Raw genomic sequence first — 18,955 nt, 5'->3', positions numbered from 1 at the left:
TGTTCTGCTAGTTCCTACATCGACATATTTGTTTTATCGCACATGTTGATGTATCTTAATTTTATCAAACAAGCTTAACTTGAACTACGTTCGTTTTCCTCATTCAACAGATTTAGTTTACGAACATGTCGGAATCAGATAATGAATCAATTCTAGACGCATTGCTATGATTGGAGTAAGAGTTTTTCTTAGCATTATCTTTTGGGGAATTTTAATGACGAAAGTTTGTTCCAACCATCCTCCAGCTTGAATGGTTTGGCGTAAATAGACGAGGTGTCACGAGCTCGTTTAACCGCGCCGTGGTGTTGCTGTTGATGAAAGTTGTTCGGAATGTCGTTTGGAGCAAGCAAATTGCCAATGGCAGCATAATGCGAAATGCTCAGGATTCATGACGGTGGTTTCCGTCTGTCAATGGTTCGGTCGTATGGCTCCATATTTCATTTCTATGGTGATTGCCAGAACTAGGACAAACTTCTTCTCACCCGTTGGTCTACGGGTCTATGTGATTCCTATTGATATGGTGATGGTAGTCGGTGTTCAACAATTTGTACTATCTCTTTCATTTGCATCCTCTTTTTTGTCCTCTTTATTTTGTTCTCCTCTAGTACGTTCGCCTATCGTACGACACACGACCGGAGCTGCTGGTGCAACTGTTCACGCGCGAATGGAATCTCGAGCTGCCGAAGTTGCTCATTACGGTGCAGGGAGGCAAGGCAAACTTCGAGCTGCAGCCAAAGTTGAAAAAGGTACGGTTGCTGTTAACGACATTCTTGCACCGAAACCACTGACACTCACCCTTTTCTTCCAGGTGCTCCGGAAGGGCCTGCTGAAGGCAGCCAAAACGACCGGGGCGTGGATATTTACCGGCGGAACCAACACGGGTAGGTAACCTTCCTGCTCCGGGTGTCCTCAGATTCCGGAAGAGAACAGGCCACCGAAGCTTCAGTTCAGAAACAAACCCACATCATTTCTGCCCGATAGGACAGGACTCCGATTTTGACGAGCAATTTTCAATATTCGTAATTTGATATGGCCCTTGGCCAGACCGGTCCACCTTGCCATTTGAATTTTCCATGAGAAATTCCATCAAACATCCTCTTTGTCTCCCATTAGTACCATTTTGTTTGCACTGCCGATGCCTAGAAATCAATTTTTGTGTACAGAGGGCCTTTGGTGTCCATCGGTGGTAGGAGCATAAATGCAATATAATCCAATCAGTCCCATTAGTCAGTGTCAAGCGATTGACATCGTCAACGGAAACAATAATTAAGGCGGTGGCTTGCGGTGATTGCGGTTCAACTTCTTTTTTTAATAAATTGTTCATTTTAATGGTTAAAGTACGGACAGATTGTATGGAAAATGTATCATGACACTATCCAATTCAATTAGTTTAAAGCGATCCTACTTAGTGATATTCAAACACATGCCTAAAACTTTACGCACATTTTAATTTGATAGCAAAGATAAAAAAAATTAACAACGTAATAATCAGAGCACAGTTAGTGAATTTCGAACCTTGAAGCGTTACATTCTTCGGGGATAAGTTTTCAATCCCATCAGATTGTTATGCGAGCTCCCCGGGAGCCATTATCACCAATCTTCGCTAACTAATAATGAGCCGCCCAACCGGCAGCCGGTGAAATTCAGTTAATATAATTCCGGTGGTTTGGGTTGATGAGAAACAAAGCTTTCGGCGCCCCGATTCAGGCCGCCTCTCACCGCTGCAAAGTGTCTTCCTGCAGGGGAAAGGATTAATAATGAGTTATTCGGTTGAGTGGAAAATTGCCGACGGACGAAGAGGATGGTTAAATCGAGGAAAATACGGTTTACCGTAGCTTTATCACAGCGATGATACCAATTCAGATTAGTCTGGATAGCGTTACCCTTGTCACGATGTGTTTGGCAATCGGAACAAATCGGGTTTCTTCGAATCTGGTTCCTTTTGAAGTTTCAAATCGGTAGCAAAGGGGTTTTTCCTTTTCCAATAAAACGCCGATACACCTTTTGGGGTGGATGTAGTGGTTGACTCACAGCTTTTGACCGATGAGCCTGCGATTTCCATTCATTCGCTGATCCATCCGATTCCTCTCCCATTGATTCCGTCCATGCCAAGATCCGTCCGGTGAACACTTTCAGCATATTGATGAGCTAAGGATATGGGGGCGAAAGCTTGCTTTGTGTCGTTGTTGTGGTCGGCTTGGGCTAACACTCTTCGAAACATCGAGAATCCGCCCGAGGCGCTTTTGAGGGCGCTCGTGGCATTCACGGTACGTGCACTGCAATTCCAACTATTTCCCCGTTTTTCACCAGGTGTAACGAAGCAGGTTGGCGATGCGCTTCTCCTCGAGGGCCAGCAGCGGTCGGGGCGCGTGGTGAGCATCGGTATCGCACCCTGGGGCATCGTGGAGCGTAACCATGAGCTGCTGGGACACAACCGGGACGTACCGTGCCATAGTATTAGCTCGCCCAGGTAAGCAGTCGCACGGCGAGACTCCGCTCAAGCTAAAGCGCTTATGTAGATTTTTGACCCATTTGTGTTGGACAGTGTGAAGAGTGGTGGACATTGCCAACTGATAAATTATTCATGTTTAAAACAAAAATATTATTTTATTTGTACTGTATCATTTTACATACATTCATCAAATACGTAAATTTTATTTAGATCAATATGTGAATTGTATAAAACATAGGCTACGGACCGTGCCCTCTGCCGATAGATAATCTGCCACTGTTGCGTAGATTCTATTAGCGCCATGTTCCGCCACTACTCTAATAAGACCGTTAACTACTCTCTTTTCACAGATCGAAACTGGCGGTGTTGAATAACCGGCACGCTTACTTTCTCCTCGTCGACAACGGTTCCCAGGGACGCTACGGGGCGGAACTAATCCTCCGGAGGAAGCTGGAGAAATACATATCGAATCAGAAACTGCAGCCCTGTAAGTAGCTTGATACGGGATGGTGGCGTGTAGCTGTGCGCACCGCGAACACCGTCGAAACCATGGACAGAACCCGCACCGGAGAAGCTGTGCGTTCGTAATAGCTTTATGAAATCCTTTGCATCTCATAAGGGGGGACTGAAAAAAAAACCGGGTAGGGAAACATAGAATGTCGAGCTGTAAGTGAGCGGATGTATGTATGCTCGGCCTTATGCTGCCAAACACCGTTATCCCTTTTGCCAAGACGTTGCCAGGAGTCAGAAGGTGCAGTACACTGTTGTGCCATGGTGTCAGGATTGTGTTAGTGCGACGCCGTTTGAACAACCCTTCCCGAGCATCGACCATCGGTTTTTATCCTTCCGGATGTTCCGAGTAATGCCTCGAACGGCGTTAAGAAAAAATCATACTTTATGAGCGCATCATTATCATGGGTAATTTTTCATACCTGCAGCGCTAAACGAGGATTCGCGCGACGTCGTCTTCCCTCAGCATTCGAAGGGAAGGGCTATTTGCTACGATTCTTTCCACGCGCTGCTGCCGGTGGCTCGGCAGGAATGTGCTTTAATAAATGGTAATCGTATTCATGGCGATCAATTTTCATTCACCTTCAAATCCACCTCGGGAGAAGCCGCGGTCTCGTTGTGGCTTCTTATAACGCACTCTTTTTACGATGGTGTTGCCTGTATACCTCGTATGTGCCCCCGTTAGAGCGTGTGTATGCGTGTTCCTTCATAAGCGAGCGCTCATCCCCACCGTCATCTCCGTACTCGGATGACGAAGTTTACATCGGTGGTTTCTATGCGTTTTTCATTTGATCCTTGGCGAATGTCCTCCGTAAGGCTAGGTGAAGATGGAGCCGTTCCTAGGGAGTAAATTGTTGGAAAATGGTTGGCGGTTTGGCGCCCGCTTAGCGCGTGATGTGGTTAACTGTCTTCCGTGGTGGTACGGTAGAATTACCCGTCGTCGTAATGGAACCGCAGCTATGCATACGGTCTGTTATGGCCTAGCTGGGTTCCTTTTTTTTCGTTCGATGCAATAATGTAAATTCTTATGATGTAATTTCCCATGGAAAAGTAGTCCTTGGGGAACAGGAAACCACACATCCGCGACCCTGATGAGCCGTGGAAGGTTGTGATAAATTTGTTTCAATAGTCCTGCAATTGCTTCGTGGAAAGCGTGTGATTTTTTTCTCTGTACTAGGAAGCTTGCAAGGTTTTATTTAAATAACGTCTTGATGGAAGCTTCCAAACATGGTAAGAAATAACTTCAAATATGTAACGCTCATGTGAAAAAATGGTTCAACACAAATTACGTGTAATTTGTTTATGATACCTTTAAGTGATTCTTGTAACTTTAGCACCATAATAGAATCAGGTGGATGTTTGAACATCTCTTCACATCAGTGTAAACTCCCCCCACTTGTTTCGTGTAACTTCCCTGACCCGTTAAGGCTAGTATCGTATCATATATAATCGCTTGAAGATATCATTTTGTCGGAAAATATGGATGAATTCCAGTTATCCAGACCTCCAACCACGTGATCACACGAGCAAATATTTAGAGAGGGTATATTGAAACATTTATCTTTAAGCTTCCTTTGCCGGTGGCAAACTGGCGGCTTGATTCATAATTTGAAGCTAACGTATGACAAATCAGTTCGTCAAACAGAGGATTCGTTTCATCTTTTCATCAGGCAGGTGTCAGTAGGTGTTTTAAAGTGAACAACAAATCTTGAAGTTTAATTTACTCCCAGTGGGGTGTTTGTCTATATTGTGCCTGTGAGGTTAAAAGCGGTTCTCCTTCGCAACTAATTTCGGCGTTCATGCCAAAACATAAATTGTTCTTTTTGCGCAACGAACTAAAACCAAGCTGAAAGACATCAAATGGGCACTTTAACATAAATTGCTTCAAAATGTGTTGTTTCTGTCTCGCAGTGCTTGAATTCTGCCAACTTTTTAAGCAAAAAGAAAACAAGCTCTGTGCCCAAAGCGACCAGTGGATGGAGAGACGATGTTTTTTTCTTATGCGTTTCCTTTATCTCCTTCTTGCTGCCCTGAAAGATGTTTCGAGCCGTCATATTTCATACCGTAAGCTTCGGCAAAGTTGGATGTTATATTCCCAGTTGCGTTCCGTCTACGACGCCACATTTCATTTGCGCGTTGCGCGTCTCGATTGTTTGTGACACGAAAGGTGGTTGATGTAGATTTCTTCTTTTCGATTACTATCCCTCCCCCCACTCAACCGCCGGTTCCACCTTCCACCAAAACGTGGTGCGCGCCGCGTTGCAGACAAGATGCTGTCATCTTTAATGAATTTTCACTACAAAGGTAACTACTGGACGCGTTTGCTATCTTTTTGCCCATTGTAGAGGGGCCCCGTTGTGATATACTTAGGTGTGAGCCTGTCTTCTTTTCCGTAGCTCACCCCATTCCCTTTCGCCATGTGTTGGCCCCCTTCTCGCTACCGTAATCGATGTTCCCGTGCGACACATGTGCTATCTATCTAGTTTAATGCATGTTTCCTTTAGGAGTTTTTCTTCATTTAATTGGTTTCAACAAGTAAACCCCGAGTTGACATATGCTTTTTCGGAAAAACATAAACTGAACCAATGACCTGTACATTAAATCCTTCTAAATAGTACCCTATTCAAAAGTACTTCTAAAATTGTCAGAGCACGATCTGTATTGAAAAGATATCAACAACGCTTCATCAAAAACACCTCATTCGTCTATTTTATAATAAGTCTAATTAATTTATCATCTGTTTGAAAATTTTCTCCAACGAAACGGTCATTAAAAGCACCTGTTGCAATGTGGATTATGCATTCAAAACGCCACTGTCGCTGGATTCGGATGTTTACTGCTTCAAGATCTCTTTTTAATGAGCGACCGGTCCTATACCTGGCTGCCCAAATATTGACCTAATTTTTCACGTAAAACTTTCACAGAAAGACGCCCAGCCGATGATGGTGCAGTGAACAATTAACTTTAACGACGCACCAATTACGAGAGGAGCTAAGGCGAATGATTAGGAGGCACGTCCGTTACGGTGCACTCCAACCCCACGTCACTGGCAAACGTGGAGGTGAAGTTAAAACATTAACCTCCAGGGCAATAACCTATCCGGATTCCCTTATTCCATGTCAGGGAACCCTTTTTTTCTCAAGGATATCTTCCTTCATCCCTAACAAGCCGCTAGCCGTCGAGTGGGTTTTGTGGAGATTCCTTTTAAAGTACAAAGAATCAGCCCGACATTCAGCTCCGCTTTCCGGGAAAAAGCTTTCAAAGCAAAAAATACTCAAAAAATAACTAAAAGCGGCCAGGGTTTGTTTACTGGGGCGGATTCATTTGGTGAAGATTTTCCCTTTTTCCGGCTCCACGCATTATCCTGTGTTTTGTTTCGGTTAAATAGTTTACTTTGCCTGCGAGAGTGGTTACCCGATAATCCTCTCATTTAGGCGGCAGGACTGAGTGGTGTCTGTCGAAATTGGGTTGATTGCGTCCTCCTCCTCCTCCACCTGGCAACCCTCATCTTTGTGCCGGAGTTGCCCGGGGTGAAACTTTATCGAAGCCTCATCTCGTCGGCGGAGATGATGGTCCTTGGGCGGGGGAAAAATTGAAACATTGTACCGTCGTCGGTCCCTTATTTTGATGGGCTCTATGCCGCAGTCCGTTTAAGTACCGTCTCTTCTGAGCCCGCGGTGTTTCGTATGTATCCGCAACCCAGTGTCCGCAGGTGGAATGTATCGAGGTTCCTGCAGCAAACAGCGTGCTAGAACTCCTCCCGCGCGTCCATTGTTCTGCCGCTAATTACGAGGGACAGATTGTTATCCGGTAATGATAGGTTAATTGGATCAAGCGGCTCGTCTGGCGTGACGGTAAAGACCGAGCCGCCGAGCAAACCAGGAGAGCAGGATCTCCCAACGCCGTTGTTTGTCCATGCGCGTCTGCAGGGCTACGGGCAAATAGATTGATTAGTTTGTGCACCATGCCTCGGTAATGACGAATCGGTTCGTTGGCAATCTGTACAAGCATCCAGCAATATCGTCCGGTTTTGTCGCCTCCACCAGCCACGATAGCTGGAACAATTCTTCTCGGTATATATGAACCCGCCGGTGGAACTCGGCAATGAAGCTCCGTGTCGGATGCTGGTCTCGTTAATTTTTGTTCCCTTTTGTTTCTGCTGCTTTTCCTCCGTTTTCCTTCCCACCCAAGGATTCTCGATTAGTTTCATGTGGGTGATTAATTAAGTAAACCGTTGGCAACAGATTCAGCAGTTGTATGTGGGCTGCAAGCTGTCGACTGATCTAATTCATTTACCAAAGATTGTTATCAAAATAATATAAGTATCAATGTGCGCTTTTCTCTAGCTTTAGGTTTTGTACAGTTACTGGTTTGGTCGTAGGCGTAACGTCCTGCGGCTTTGATGAGTGATGGGTTTTAAATTGCCCCTTGTCCAGTATCGTTTGCGTTAGCGAAGTCGTAAGGTCTGAAGGTTGGCGTTTTGAGCTAATGGTTTCCATCTTCTCGTGGACGTGAAATTTGTCAGTCAGTAGCTTTTAGTGCGGGCTAATGTTTGTTGAATGTTCTTGTAACTCTCGTCTCTATGATGCAGAAATCTATCTCCATTTCAAACCTCTATTTGATTGTACTATTTTCATTCTTCCTTCCGCCCAAACGAATTATTCCTTTGTATTTCTTTCTCTCTCCTTGGTTTCCTTTCCGATGCCTCGTGATGTGTTTCTATCAGTAAACGTTAGTTGAGAATGGGATGATTGTTGTTTTCCCCGTTGTAATTGAATTATGTTTTGACGTTGTTCTCACTAGCACCGAAGGACGAACTGAGTTACATTTTAAATAATATCTGTTTATGTTTTAATTGATGTAATGTTTTATGTTTTGTTTTTGTTTCTCCCCCTTTACATATTCTTGTCTACCTCTACCGTTCCGTGTTCCTGCCCGTTCTCGTGCTGCTTCCTGCTCTTTCCGCCTCTTCTGCTCGATCTCTCTACACGGATTTCTCTTCTTCTCTTCTTTCTTTCTTCTTTCCTAGTTACCCACTCGAGCACCCCCGTAGTATGCTTGGTAATTGAAGGTGGTACAAACACAATCAGAGCTGTGCTAGAGTACGTCACCGATAACCCACCGGTACCGGTAGTAGTGTGTGATGGGTCAGGCCGGGCTGCTGATCTAATCGCGTTTGTACATAAGTAAATGCACACGACTTTCTCCAACCCATCCGGAGATCGCTGGCCGCGGTCGGCGGTCGGCTCTCCGCCGAAGGATGAAGGCACTAAAGTGGTCACCTTTTCTTTTCCTATCTCGATTTCCGGTTCGTCGCAGGTATGCATCGGACAGCGGCGAACAGCAGGTGCTGGAATCGATGCACGACTATCTCCTTGCGACGATACAGAAAACGTTCGAGGTAAGCCAGGACCAGGCGGAGCAGCTGTACCAGGAGTTGCTGCAGTGTACCAAGAACAAAAATTTGGTAAGTATATCCTGCGCGGTTTTCGCTTGGAGGGTGTTGCATTTTAACAGTGTTTCCTTCTTCCCACCATAGATAACGGTGTTCCGCATTCAGGACCGACCGGAGGGCAATACTCAGGAACTGGACCAAACGATTTTAACTGCACTTTTTAAATCACAGCACCTCAGCCCGCCAGAGCAGCTTAGCCTGGCACTCACGTGGAACCGGGTCGACATCGCCCGCTCGGAGATATTCGTGTACGGTCAGGAGTGGCCCCACGGGGCGCTAGACGAGGCGATGATGCAGGCCCTCGAGCACGACCGGATCGATTTTGTTAAGCTCTTACTAGAGAACGGAGTGTCGATGCGCAAGTTCCTCACGATACCTCGACTCGAGGAACTGTACAACACCAAGCATGGACCGGCCAACACACTCGGGTACATTTTGCGCGACGTCCGGCCACATATCCCGAAGGGCTACGTGTACACGCTGCACGACATCGGTCTGGTGATAAACAAGCTAATGGGTGGTGCGTATCGGTCGTACTACACGCGCCGGAAATTTCGTCCGATTTACGCGAAGGTAATGAACAGCTACGTCAACACGCACCGGAAGCCGTCCACCTTTCAACGGTCGGCGGGTATCAACTCGATGAGCCTGGTTGCCGGGCTCCTTCCGGTGACGTCCGATATGGCGCTATTCGAGCTGCCGTTTAACGAGCTGCTCATCTGGGCCGTGCTTACGAAGCGGCAGCAGATGGCACTGCTCATGTGGACGCACGGTGAGGAAGCACTTGCGAAGTCGCTGGTTGCCTGCAAGCTTTACAAAGCCATGGCGCACGAGGCAGCCGACGATGACCTCGACACGGAAATCTACGAGGAGCTGCGAAGTTACGCGAAGGAGTTCGAGAGCAAAGGACTGAAGCTGCTGGACTTTTGCTACCGGCAGGATGCCGAGCGGGCACAGCGGTTACTCACCTGCGAGCTGCAATCCTGGTCAAGCCAGAGCTGTCTCTCGCTGGCGGTGGCGGCGAACCATCGGGCCATACTGGCCCATCCCTGTAGCCAGATCATTCTGGCCGATCTCTGGATGGGCGGACTGCGCACAAGAAAAAACACCAATCTGAAGGTTCGTAACGGTGCGCTTTTTGTGAAGAGTATTTCGCTACGGAATCTTTCCCAATACTTAGGTTATCTGTGGGCTGCTGTGTCCGTTTTATATAAGAAAGTTGGACTTTAAGTCGAAAGAAGAGCTACAGCAAATGCCGCAAACGGAAGAGGAACACCTGGAGAATCAGTACTTAGACTACGAGGATCGCGATAAGAAGGATCCAGACGCGGAGGTAGGTGACTAGCGGTAGAACCAACAAATACACGTACTCCCTGCGTGGATTTCATGTGGCTCCATTTTTAACTTCTTTTTAAAAAGAGAAAATATCTCTAATCTATTACATTATCCAGATAATTGATTTGTTTATCTTGAACTTCCATCGTATAAAAGATCACGTTTGTATTGAATATTCTATCTTTCTCTTTCTCTATCCCTCTTTCTCTCTCTCTCTCCTACCGTTTGACATGATCTTCACTGTTAACGTCAAAAACCTCACTTTACATATTTGATATCATTTTGACGATGATGATGCTGATCATGATGATCCCTCTGGGGGGCGATGAAATCATAAACCCCCTACGATGTACTAACAATTCACTAACGCCCATCACACTGCATCACCCTGTGTGGTTAACATCAAACGATCATCCTCCCGTGGTGTTGATACCTTTTTAGAAAGCTCTTGTAAACTCCACTCAAAGTACGAAACCTGCTAGCGAAAGTGCAACTCCAACGCCACAGGTATAAACGTTTAACAAATAGCGCACAATTTCCTTGGTTTTGTTTCTCCCTTTCGATAATTTTCCCTTTTCTCTCCGTCATTGTTTATCGTCCGCCATATTACTGCACTGGGGTTAATTATATGAAATGGGGAGTTTTCGGTCGCTTCGGGAGTTTTTGTTATCATAGATACATAATATTTGATAGAACTTATGAAATATTTAGTTTAGTACTGTGCTTTGTTTAGAAAGTTCACATTTCTACAAACGTCTTGATTTATTGGTATTTTCGACTGTGTATTTTTTGTTCATTTAGAGCAGAGAAAGATTCACAATGTTTCTAGGTTTCAGTCCACTACTAGTTTTTTAAAAATAATTTATTTGTGTTATGTTCGATCAACTTGCACTTCAATTCCGCGTATAAACACTACATCATGGCGGGTATTTATCGTAGCACAATTATCGATTCGAGTTGTACGTGTTCTGTTTCTGTCCTTAAACCTCATTTCATGCCGGGTGCCGGTCGTTATTGTTTAATCACGATGTGTACGGTTTTCACAGTTTCACACCAAACAGGGGTAAAATTGTGATACTTTCTGCAAGATTCCTCCTATGTGGGTTTTCCCTCCCCGTTATTTGTCCCCTCCCTTTCGTGCTTCATCTTATTCTTACCGCCTTGAAATCGTCTGTACCGAAACGTCTTCATCCTGTTGTATTCTCATCTCTAGGCGCTTCTGTCCGATACGTACTCAATGAAAGATACCAAAGTGCAGGAGAACGGAAAAGTAAGTGTGGCTGTCGTAGTGTATTAAGTATTTTAGACTGTGTAGTGTTATGTTGTTTTCATTTTCCCACTAGCGAAACTTTACGAAACACATAATATAATTCGCTTAGACCAACAATAGGGGCGCACTGCTGCGTCGAGCGGTCACGGCAGCGTTTTTAAAATATGCCCCTAGTTTTGATTAAACCAATTTTATTCCAACTCACTTTTCGCCCACTAACACACGACGCACACAACACATAAATAATAGCAAGCAGATTATTTGGGTTTTTCTTTGTTATGTTTTAAAATAACTAAAACAAAACAGATCACCATTCCACCTCATTGCTGCACAAACGAAATTGGAAAGCAATGTTAACTGCTGCTCATCAAGAATCGGTTTTAAAATATACTGCAGATCGTTCAGATTAAAATTCATCACAGGAAAATTGATAATTTTAACTAGCAAAAAAAAAGTTATTCGCTCCTGCCTCCTCCAAGTCTGTGTTACTCACAACGTTTCTGTGCTTTAGTTGTTCCCTGGCCTCCATGTATCCAGTTCCTTCCCAGTCTGTGTCTTTCTATCACTCTTATGATCGCGATACATACTATTCTTCTACCGACAAGTCTGTCTTCAGTAGTAAATAGTTCGACTATGCCATGCTTAACTCCCCACACCGCTTTCGAATATAGTCCTCCCACTTTCCCGCTCCACCTGTACAGTCGAACGATGTAAACGTTTTTCGATGTCTTCCCTATGTTCAGTGAATGTTTACGAGCCGTTTTCAGAACGAACGTGTCCATGGTCGAACTACTCGTTAACTTTTCTGTTACACACAGCCCCATGAGTTTGTGTGGAGTTGGTAATTGTCTGAGAAAACTTTTGCATCGGAGACGGTGGATTAGGTATTAGCTATGTGAGGTTGGAGGAAAATAGAAACAGTACCCGAAAGTTGGGCCCTGCGTCCCCGTGTCTAATCGGTTGAATTAATTTTAAGGGGCCTTCGAGAGTAGGTTACAAGTTTTTCCATAAAGAAAATTAAATGCTACCCCGTAAGCGATCCAATCGGAACCAACTGTAGCCGGTTAACCCCGACGTCTCGGGACACTGGTTTAGGTAACATCCTTCGTTACTCGTAGATTTTTGTTAATATACACGCACAACGCCATAGGCAGCGACACAGCCAAACATTCGTATACCATTACTCTTCCCATGGCACGTTTACAATCGAACCGTTGTCATCGAGCATACACCGCCAACCGGAAGTGAGCAGAGGGCCGATCCGCCAGCCGGGGAGAGAGCGGGTTTGAAATTGGCAATCATGTTTCCGTGCTTTCGTTAACATCCCTTTTTCGTTCTGATTCTCCTTAGGTAGGTCTGACCGGATGCTTTAGCTCAAAAGTTAGTCCGCCATCACTTTTAAAATCTCATTCTCCTTTTAGCTCCGCTTAGAGTGGACATTTTTGAACGCTAGTTTCTGTTTGTCGTTTATTGCGGATGTTATGCAAGTTGTTTAGTCTGTCGGAAGAGTGTACTACATTAAATCGCTGGCCTCATAGAGTATAGTCGCTTGCTGTTTTCAGGAGATGTTTTTTTTTGTCAATGCGCTTCAGCTCACGTTTTTATTTTTTGTACACTTTGGAAAAGTGAATGAATCAGCACTTTTAGAAAAATCTATTACATATTAATTGGCACCTCTAAAATAAAATATTGTGTGCTCTTTTAAATATTCTTTTCAAAAGGTTTGATGTGTTAACATAGTGTGTTCGATATGAATTTGTAGATTTGTATTCGTTCTCAATAATGTGCTCAGATATTGTTGATCGCATGGCGTTTTATTTCGAAATATGTTAGCCTTCATCTTAGGTTTATCATTTTTTTTTTCAAAATATGGAAAGATGGGTTTCTTATTAATACATTTCCAAATTCACGTACTGGTTGAAACCATTGTGTTATGTAATTCAATACCGTAATCGATCATTGTTAGAAATAGTTCCAAAGGGAGTTTCGTTACTGTTGCAAAATAGTGCCCTTCCGTAAGCTAACAAGACTATATTTTATTCAGTTGGCAGTTTGTGCACGGTTATTCTTATTAACAGGTTGTGCTCGTTGAGATCGTGCTTTTTTAGCTGAGAATGCTTATAAGTTTGTTTCGTTTACCACTTTCACAGGTTTCCCTAACCGACTCGGAGAACACGCAGTACAAGGATTATCTGTTCGATAGCGACGTGCGGCAGCAGCGACCGTTGAAGTTGAAGAAGAAGATCTACGAGTTCTACACCGCTCCCATTACCAAGTTTTGGGCTGACTCGGTGAGTATTTTCCCGGTGCCGGGGAACTGTTTGTGTGAAATGTTATGGGAAATTTATGTTTTTCAACAGATGGCATACGTATTTTTTCTGGTAATGTTCACCTACACCGTGCTGGTGCGGATGGAGGAAACACCCAGCTGGCAGGAGATGTATGCCATCGCCTACATTACCACGCTTGGCTGTGAAAAGATTCGCGAGATAGTTTCCTCTGAACCGGTGGCCATATCGTAAGAAAACAAGCCGATTGAATATACCGAGCATCGACTGAAACCTGTCTTTTTTTCCTTTATAGACACAAATTCTCTGTCTGGGCGTGGAACATGTGGAATCCCTGCGATGCGGCGGCCATAATATTCTTCCTCATTGGGTTGGCATTGCGACTGCGGCCATACACGATGGACATCGGGCGGGTGATATACTGCGTCGATAGCATCTACTGGTACTTGCGGATATTGAATATTCTAGGCGTAAACAAATATTTGGGTATGTGATCGTTCTGATTTGCCTTAGATATTTCATATATTTCAGATATTTAATTACACACTGTCTTTCTGTTCAGGACCATTGGTGACGATGATGGGCAAGATGGTGAAGAACATGATCTACTTTGTGGTGCTGTTACTGGTGGTATTGATGAGTTTCGGCGTGAGTCGACAGGCGATTCTCTTTCCCAACAATGATGCCAGCTGGCGGTTGGTACGCGAAGTTTATTATCAACCATATTTCATGTTGTACGGAGAGGTGTTTGCGGATGACATCGATCCTCCTTGTGGGGAAGATCCATCGCAGCCACCGTGTGTCACGGGTAAGAGAGGATGAGCTCTGTAATCTCGACTGAACTAACGTGTTTTCTTGTTCACTCAACGCAGGACACTGGGTGACACCAATCGCTATGTCGATGTATCTGTTGATTGCCAATATTTTGCTCATTAACCTACTGATCGCTGTGTTCAACAACATCTTCATCGAGGTGAATGCCGTCTCGCATCAGGTGTGGATGTTTCAACGATTCACGGTGGTCATGGAGTACCAACAAAAGCCGGTTCTGCCACCTCCGCTGATCGCGCTCAGTCACTGCTATTCATTACTTCGGTACGCGATCCGCAAGGCAAAAGGTCTACAGGAGTCTCGCGACAACGGGTTGAAACTTTTCCTCGAGAAAGAGGACATGGAGCGGTTGTACGACTACGAGGAGGAATGCGTGGAGGGATACTTCCGCGAGCAGGAGATTCTGCTACAGCAGTCGACTGAGGAACGTATCAAAAACACAGACGAACGGGTAGACCACATGGCGCAGAAGATTGAAGATATCAACCAGAAGGAAAACATCCAAAGTGCGGCCGTGCAAAACATCGAGTTTCGGTTGCGTAAGGTGGAGGAAACGGCAGGCGAAATCCTGTCTCATCTGGCCGTGATACATCGGTTCATGGCGGCTCATACGTTGATGCAAGGCGGTACGATGCAGGGCTCGACTGGTAACGTTAGTGGCAATGTAGCACTCGAGGGTGCCCCCGGTATTGCGCCCATTCCGGTGGATCATCGGACACGCACGATATCGGAGAGCGATAGCTACATTATGCAGCCGACGTTGCCGCCACCGACGCAAAGGAGAAAGTTCAACCGGTCACTGACAGAGGTGCGTCCGGATGCGTATATCTTCGATGAAGGACGACATTTGGAGGTTCGTACCGTGCTGGAGGAGAATGAAGGTGAACGCTCACCGGATCAGGTAAGGGAACACGGTTTACAGCTACAATCATACTTTAATAATGATACTACCTTCCTTCCATCAGACTTCTCAACCATTTGAACGCGATCGCAAGCTGTCCATTCGCTCGGAGGACTCGGAATTGTTCCCCGGTAGTGGCGTCCAAAAAACACTCTCACCAGTGGATTCGCTCGGTGTTGCCATTAAACCATCACCGCCGCCACCACCACCGTTCTTGAACATCCGACAGGACACGGCAAGCACGGAGAGTAAGGACACGCTCACCCCGCTGGAAGGGGCCGACGATAGGACGCTCGTTGGAGATGAAACCGTTGACGATCTGATGGATGGAAACTACGAGGGACTTCGGCAACGCACTGGACGCCGGCGAAACTCATCCATGTGTGGACCAGGGGTGGGTGTTTCGATGGGTGGTTCTTTCGGAGGTGGCACTCCCGGGACCGGCGTCGGTGGACGAAGAAACTCCGAAAGCGCATCCGGTGGGGGATTGGATATCAACAAATCACAGACTAGTCTCTGCCAGATACCAGGTTTGGGGTTCGGAAAGCGGCAACAAAGTGTGACGCAATCGGAACCGGATAGTGGCACCGATCAACGTAAGTGTGTGGTATTTTGATACTGTTGATGTTCCCATGTGTAACCTTTGTGTCCTGCTTGAGCAGCTATTCAACGCCCAGTTCCAAAAGGACGTCATCTTTTGCTGCAGATACACACAGAGTACACATCGATCACGGATGAACTGGAGAGCGTTTGCCACATGATCGCATCCCCCACAAGCTCGTTGAGAGGTGAGTATTTGGTTTGCTATTTCGGATCAATATTGAACATGGTTCTCGTCTTTTCAACAGAGGCACCGAAGAAGAAAAGCGTCAACGAACTTTCCAACCCCGAGTTCGCTGCCATGATCGAAAAACGGCATCTGAAGGAGTGTGAAGATAGCGACTATATGATGATGGAAACGTTGTTTCAAACGCGCTGCTCGCTGGAGGACAGCGACGAGTACTTCGATGATGCAGGGCCCGAAACCGAACACGGTCCGCGCAAGATGTTGCGCCGTGAGACGGCCATCGAGTTGCCGGTGACGCCGTCCAAGTCGAACATCGTCTCGCTGGCGGACAGCGCTCAGGGTCACGAGGACTACGCAGGCATGAAGAACGAACGGCAGGGCGCGTCGAACCGGAACTCGTTGCGCGACTCGAAGAACTCGCCGCTGTCCATGTCCAGCCAGAACTCTCCGCGCAACTCTCAGTACATGCAGGGCGCCTTCCTAAACCCTTCGGTGTTCGAGGGCGCCAGCCGGCTGTACAAGAAGTCGTGCGAGAGTCTGCAGAAGAACTCCAGCACCGACACGGAGTACTCGCTGCAGCCGTACCGGTTCATTAAGCAAAGCTCGAACGAGACAAACAGTTCGTTCAACATCGACAACTCATCGATTACGAATGACCTCTCGATCGATGGCGAAACGAGCCTCAACTCGACCGTCATCGAGATGGTTTCAAGCTCCACGATCGCCGTACCTCCACCGGCGGTGGACGATCGAACCGGTTTCCTACCCAAGCGCACTTCATCGATCGGAAGCTGCACAACGCAACACACGCAGCAGCAGCAGCAGCAACAGCAGCAACAACATTCGGTTGAATCACGCCCGTCGTTCCTTAGGAAACAGTTCAGCGTAGAGAAAAGCACGCCCGGGGGTTCGCCGGTAGCGAAAGACAACGGAGGATCCATTCCGGACGGCCTGGAAAGGTTAACGTCAACACCGGCTCCGGCAATCCCTAGCAAACCACCGCGATCTACCCGCTTCTCCGACAGCCTGAGCGTACTGGGGACGAAGAGTGTGCTAAGTCTGTTGAAGGAAAGCAGCTCCACCAGCACGGAAGAGCCGATGCACGAGGGACGCAAAGCGTCCACGATACCGTGCATCAGCACGAACCTGGTGCAGGACGAGATCGCGAAGCTGTCGTCGAACATTAAGAGCAGCACCGACGAAGACACCGATCCGCCCATCAATGAAACCATGTGCTGATTTTAGTTGTGCCCTCCGTCAGAGGTAAATGTTTTTTGTAGCTCGCCGTGGGGTTTGTCGCCTGCTGGCACAGTAGTGTAGTAGATCCTGGCGCAATGCTGCCAAATTGGTTTTCAGGCGTCTATCGTAATGATTCTGTTTTTAAATGTTTATTTATCCAACCAAAAGAAAGCGTGTACTTAAAAAGTACTTTAAATCGATAACACACACACATATACGCACTAAATAAAGTGCTAGCTTTTGCTACACTTTATGTTTTCAATTGGATATCCAATCGATATGTTTGCCAAATCCAACTAAGCTCGGTGTATTTGGATCACTCTCCTTTCGCCTTTTTAAGAAAACTATAACACACAAAGCGATGAACAGATGAAAACCGATACCTTTCCTCCTACATATCAATGTTAAATTGGTTTTCTATAACGGATTTAAGCCGATTGCCATGAAACGTTATACTTTCCGCTGGAGAATAGATGCAGTTCAACAGATAAAGGGAAGGGGTAGGCATAGTTTATCCAAGAAATTCCATTTAAGGGTTCGTGTACAGAATGCTGTGCGCTTAGCGCACCGTCCGTAGAAAGACAAATGTTTTATATACCCTATGTTGCCATTGAAAGTGTGCTTACCATCCATTTCAGGAAGTAACACTGTGGAATGAATGATGAAGTAGTAGGTTACTTAAAGAAAATCTCCCAGCAGCTCAAGAGTGATGAATATCTAGAAATCCCTTTATTCAACAATAAGATATATATATTCATAAGCCTACATGGAAATAAGCGTAGTTGGCACTTAATGCCATCTCACACACACACATTTTTTGCACGCTATGTCTATGTCCTTTGGTTTAACTAGGTGCTGTAGTTTATTAGTTTCGATTATGTTTTACTTCCCATAAAGACGCAAAGGGAGAGCAAACCTTCACTATACTAAGTACTTAAAGACCCAAATGTTTTGCTTATGTTTGAAAGTTGTTCACCATTATCGAGTACCAAAAATACATCACCTCGGTAGGGTGAAGCTATAGAAACTGGAAAGAAACCGTTCAACAAATCAAAGTAATAAATTCGAATTGCCTCATGGCATCGTCAGTGTAGTTTGGAGTATGGAAAATGAAGAAAATAAATATTGTAATAGCAAACCCCCTTGGATCAAACTGTTAAAAAATAAAGTAAGCAAAAGCGTTGTGCAAAACGACCTACCAGTGAGCGGACACCTGGACGCCATACAGCGCCCCGGGCAATGGTCCTACGAGAGTTGTACTAAAATGTGACAATATTATTGAAGTTTAAATCAGTATGCAAAAGTACAGGGGGCGTATGGCGCTGTTCGGTGCGCAGACGTATAGCGTAGACATATTAAATGGAACAATAAAGGGGCGCCAGCCCGACCTAGGGAGTGATCTCTCCCAAAGGCCTGTGGGAGACGGGATGAGGATCGCCGTTTTGTTGATAACGTAAGTTACTGGAGAGAGAAAAAAAAAACCGTACGCAAGCCGATGTAAAGCTAGGTCGTTGAAACAATAAACACGTTGCAAACTAATGGAGGTGTGGTGAACATTTAGAACTTTTGAAACCCTTTTGCTGCCCGTGGGAAGGATAATAATGCGAATTTGCCGGCGTTACGAGAATGGTATGAGGACGAATGTTGTAGATGGAGGAAACATTATTATGTTAATGAGGCGTCTATTTTTACGTTGGATACTCTTTTGTATCGTTCTAGGTTTTACAAATTCATTCGGACACGATCGTGGTAAATTGCATTAACCTTCGGTTGAAGCATTACGCTGACATTTTATCAATGTTATGAAGTACATTTAGATCATGAAAGTAAACAAGAGTGACAAATATATTTCATGCGTACGAGCATGGGAGACCATTGAATTTCGCC

At 45.6% G+C, this 18,955-nt stretch overlaps 1 protein-coding gene across 1 annotated transcript in view; it reads left to right on the top strand.

Annotated features, from left to right (window-relative positions):
* Positions 1-18,540, top strand: part of LOC131294724 (transient receptor potential cation channel trpm) — a 59,295-nt gene extending 40,755 nt beyond the window's left edge. The window contains exons 4-19 of the mRNA XM_058322769.1: positions 606-746; positions 809-881; positions 2,311-2,470; positions 2,803-2,939; positions 7,992-8,148; positions 8,282-8,429; positions 8,502-9,536; positions 9,598-9,750; positions 10,966-11,022; positions 13,173-13,313; positions 13,383-13,540; positions 13,606-13,796; positions 13,873-14,118; positions 14,183-15,042; positions 15,107-15,638; positions 15,702-18,540. Coding sequence (XP_058178752.1) covers positions 606-746; positions 809-881; positions 2,311-2,470; positions 2,803-2,939; positions 7,992-8,148; positions 8,282-8,429; positions 8,502-9,536; positions 9,598-9,750; positions 10,966-11,022; positions 13,173-13,313; positions 13,383-13,540; positions 13,606-13,796; positions 13,873-14,118; positions 14,183-15,042; positions 15,107-15,638; positions 15,702-17,068 — 5,556 coding nt within the window. The 3' untranslated portion in view covers positions 17,069-18,540. The remainder of the gene's footprint in view (positions 1-605; positions 747-808; positions 882-2,310; positions 2,471-2,802; positions 2,940-7,991; positions 8,149-8,281; positions 8,430-8,501; positions 9,537-9,597; positions 9,751-10,965; positions 11,023-13,172; positions 13,314-13,382; positions 13,541-13,605; positions 13,797-13,872; positions 14,119-14,182; positions 15,043-15,106; positions 15,639-15,701) is intronic.
* The last annotated feature ends 415 nt before the right edge of the window (positions 18,541-18,955 follow it).

Source organism: Anopheles ziemanni, chromosome 2, assembly GCF_943734765.1.
Source record: "Anopheles ziemanni chromosome 2, idAnoZiCoDA_A2_x.2, whole genome shotgun sequence".
Classification (NCBI taxonomy): Eukaryota; Metazoa; Arthropoda; class Insecta; order Diptera; family Culicidae; genus Anopheles; species Anopheles ziemanni.
This window is presented reverse-complemented; position numbering and strand designations above follow the sequence as displayed.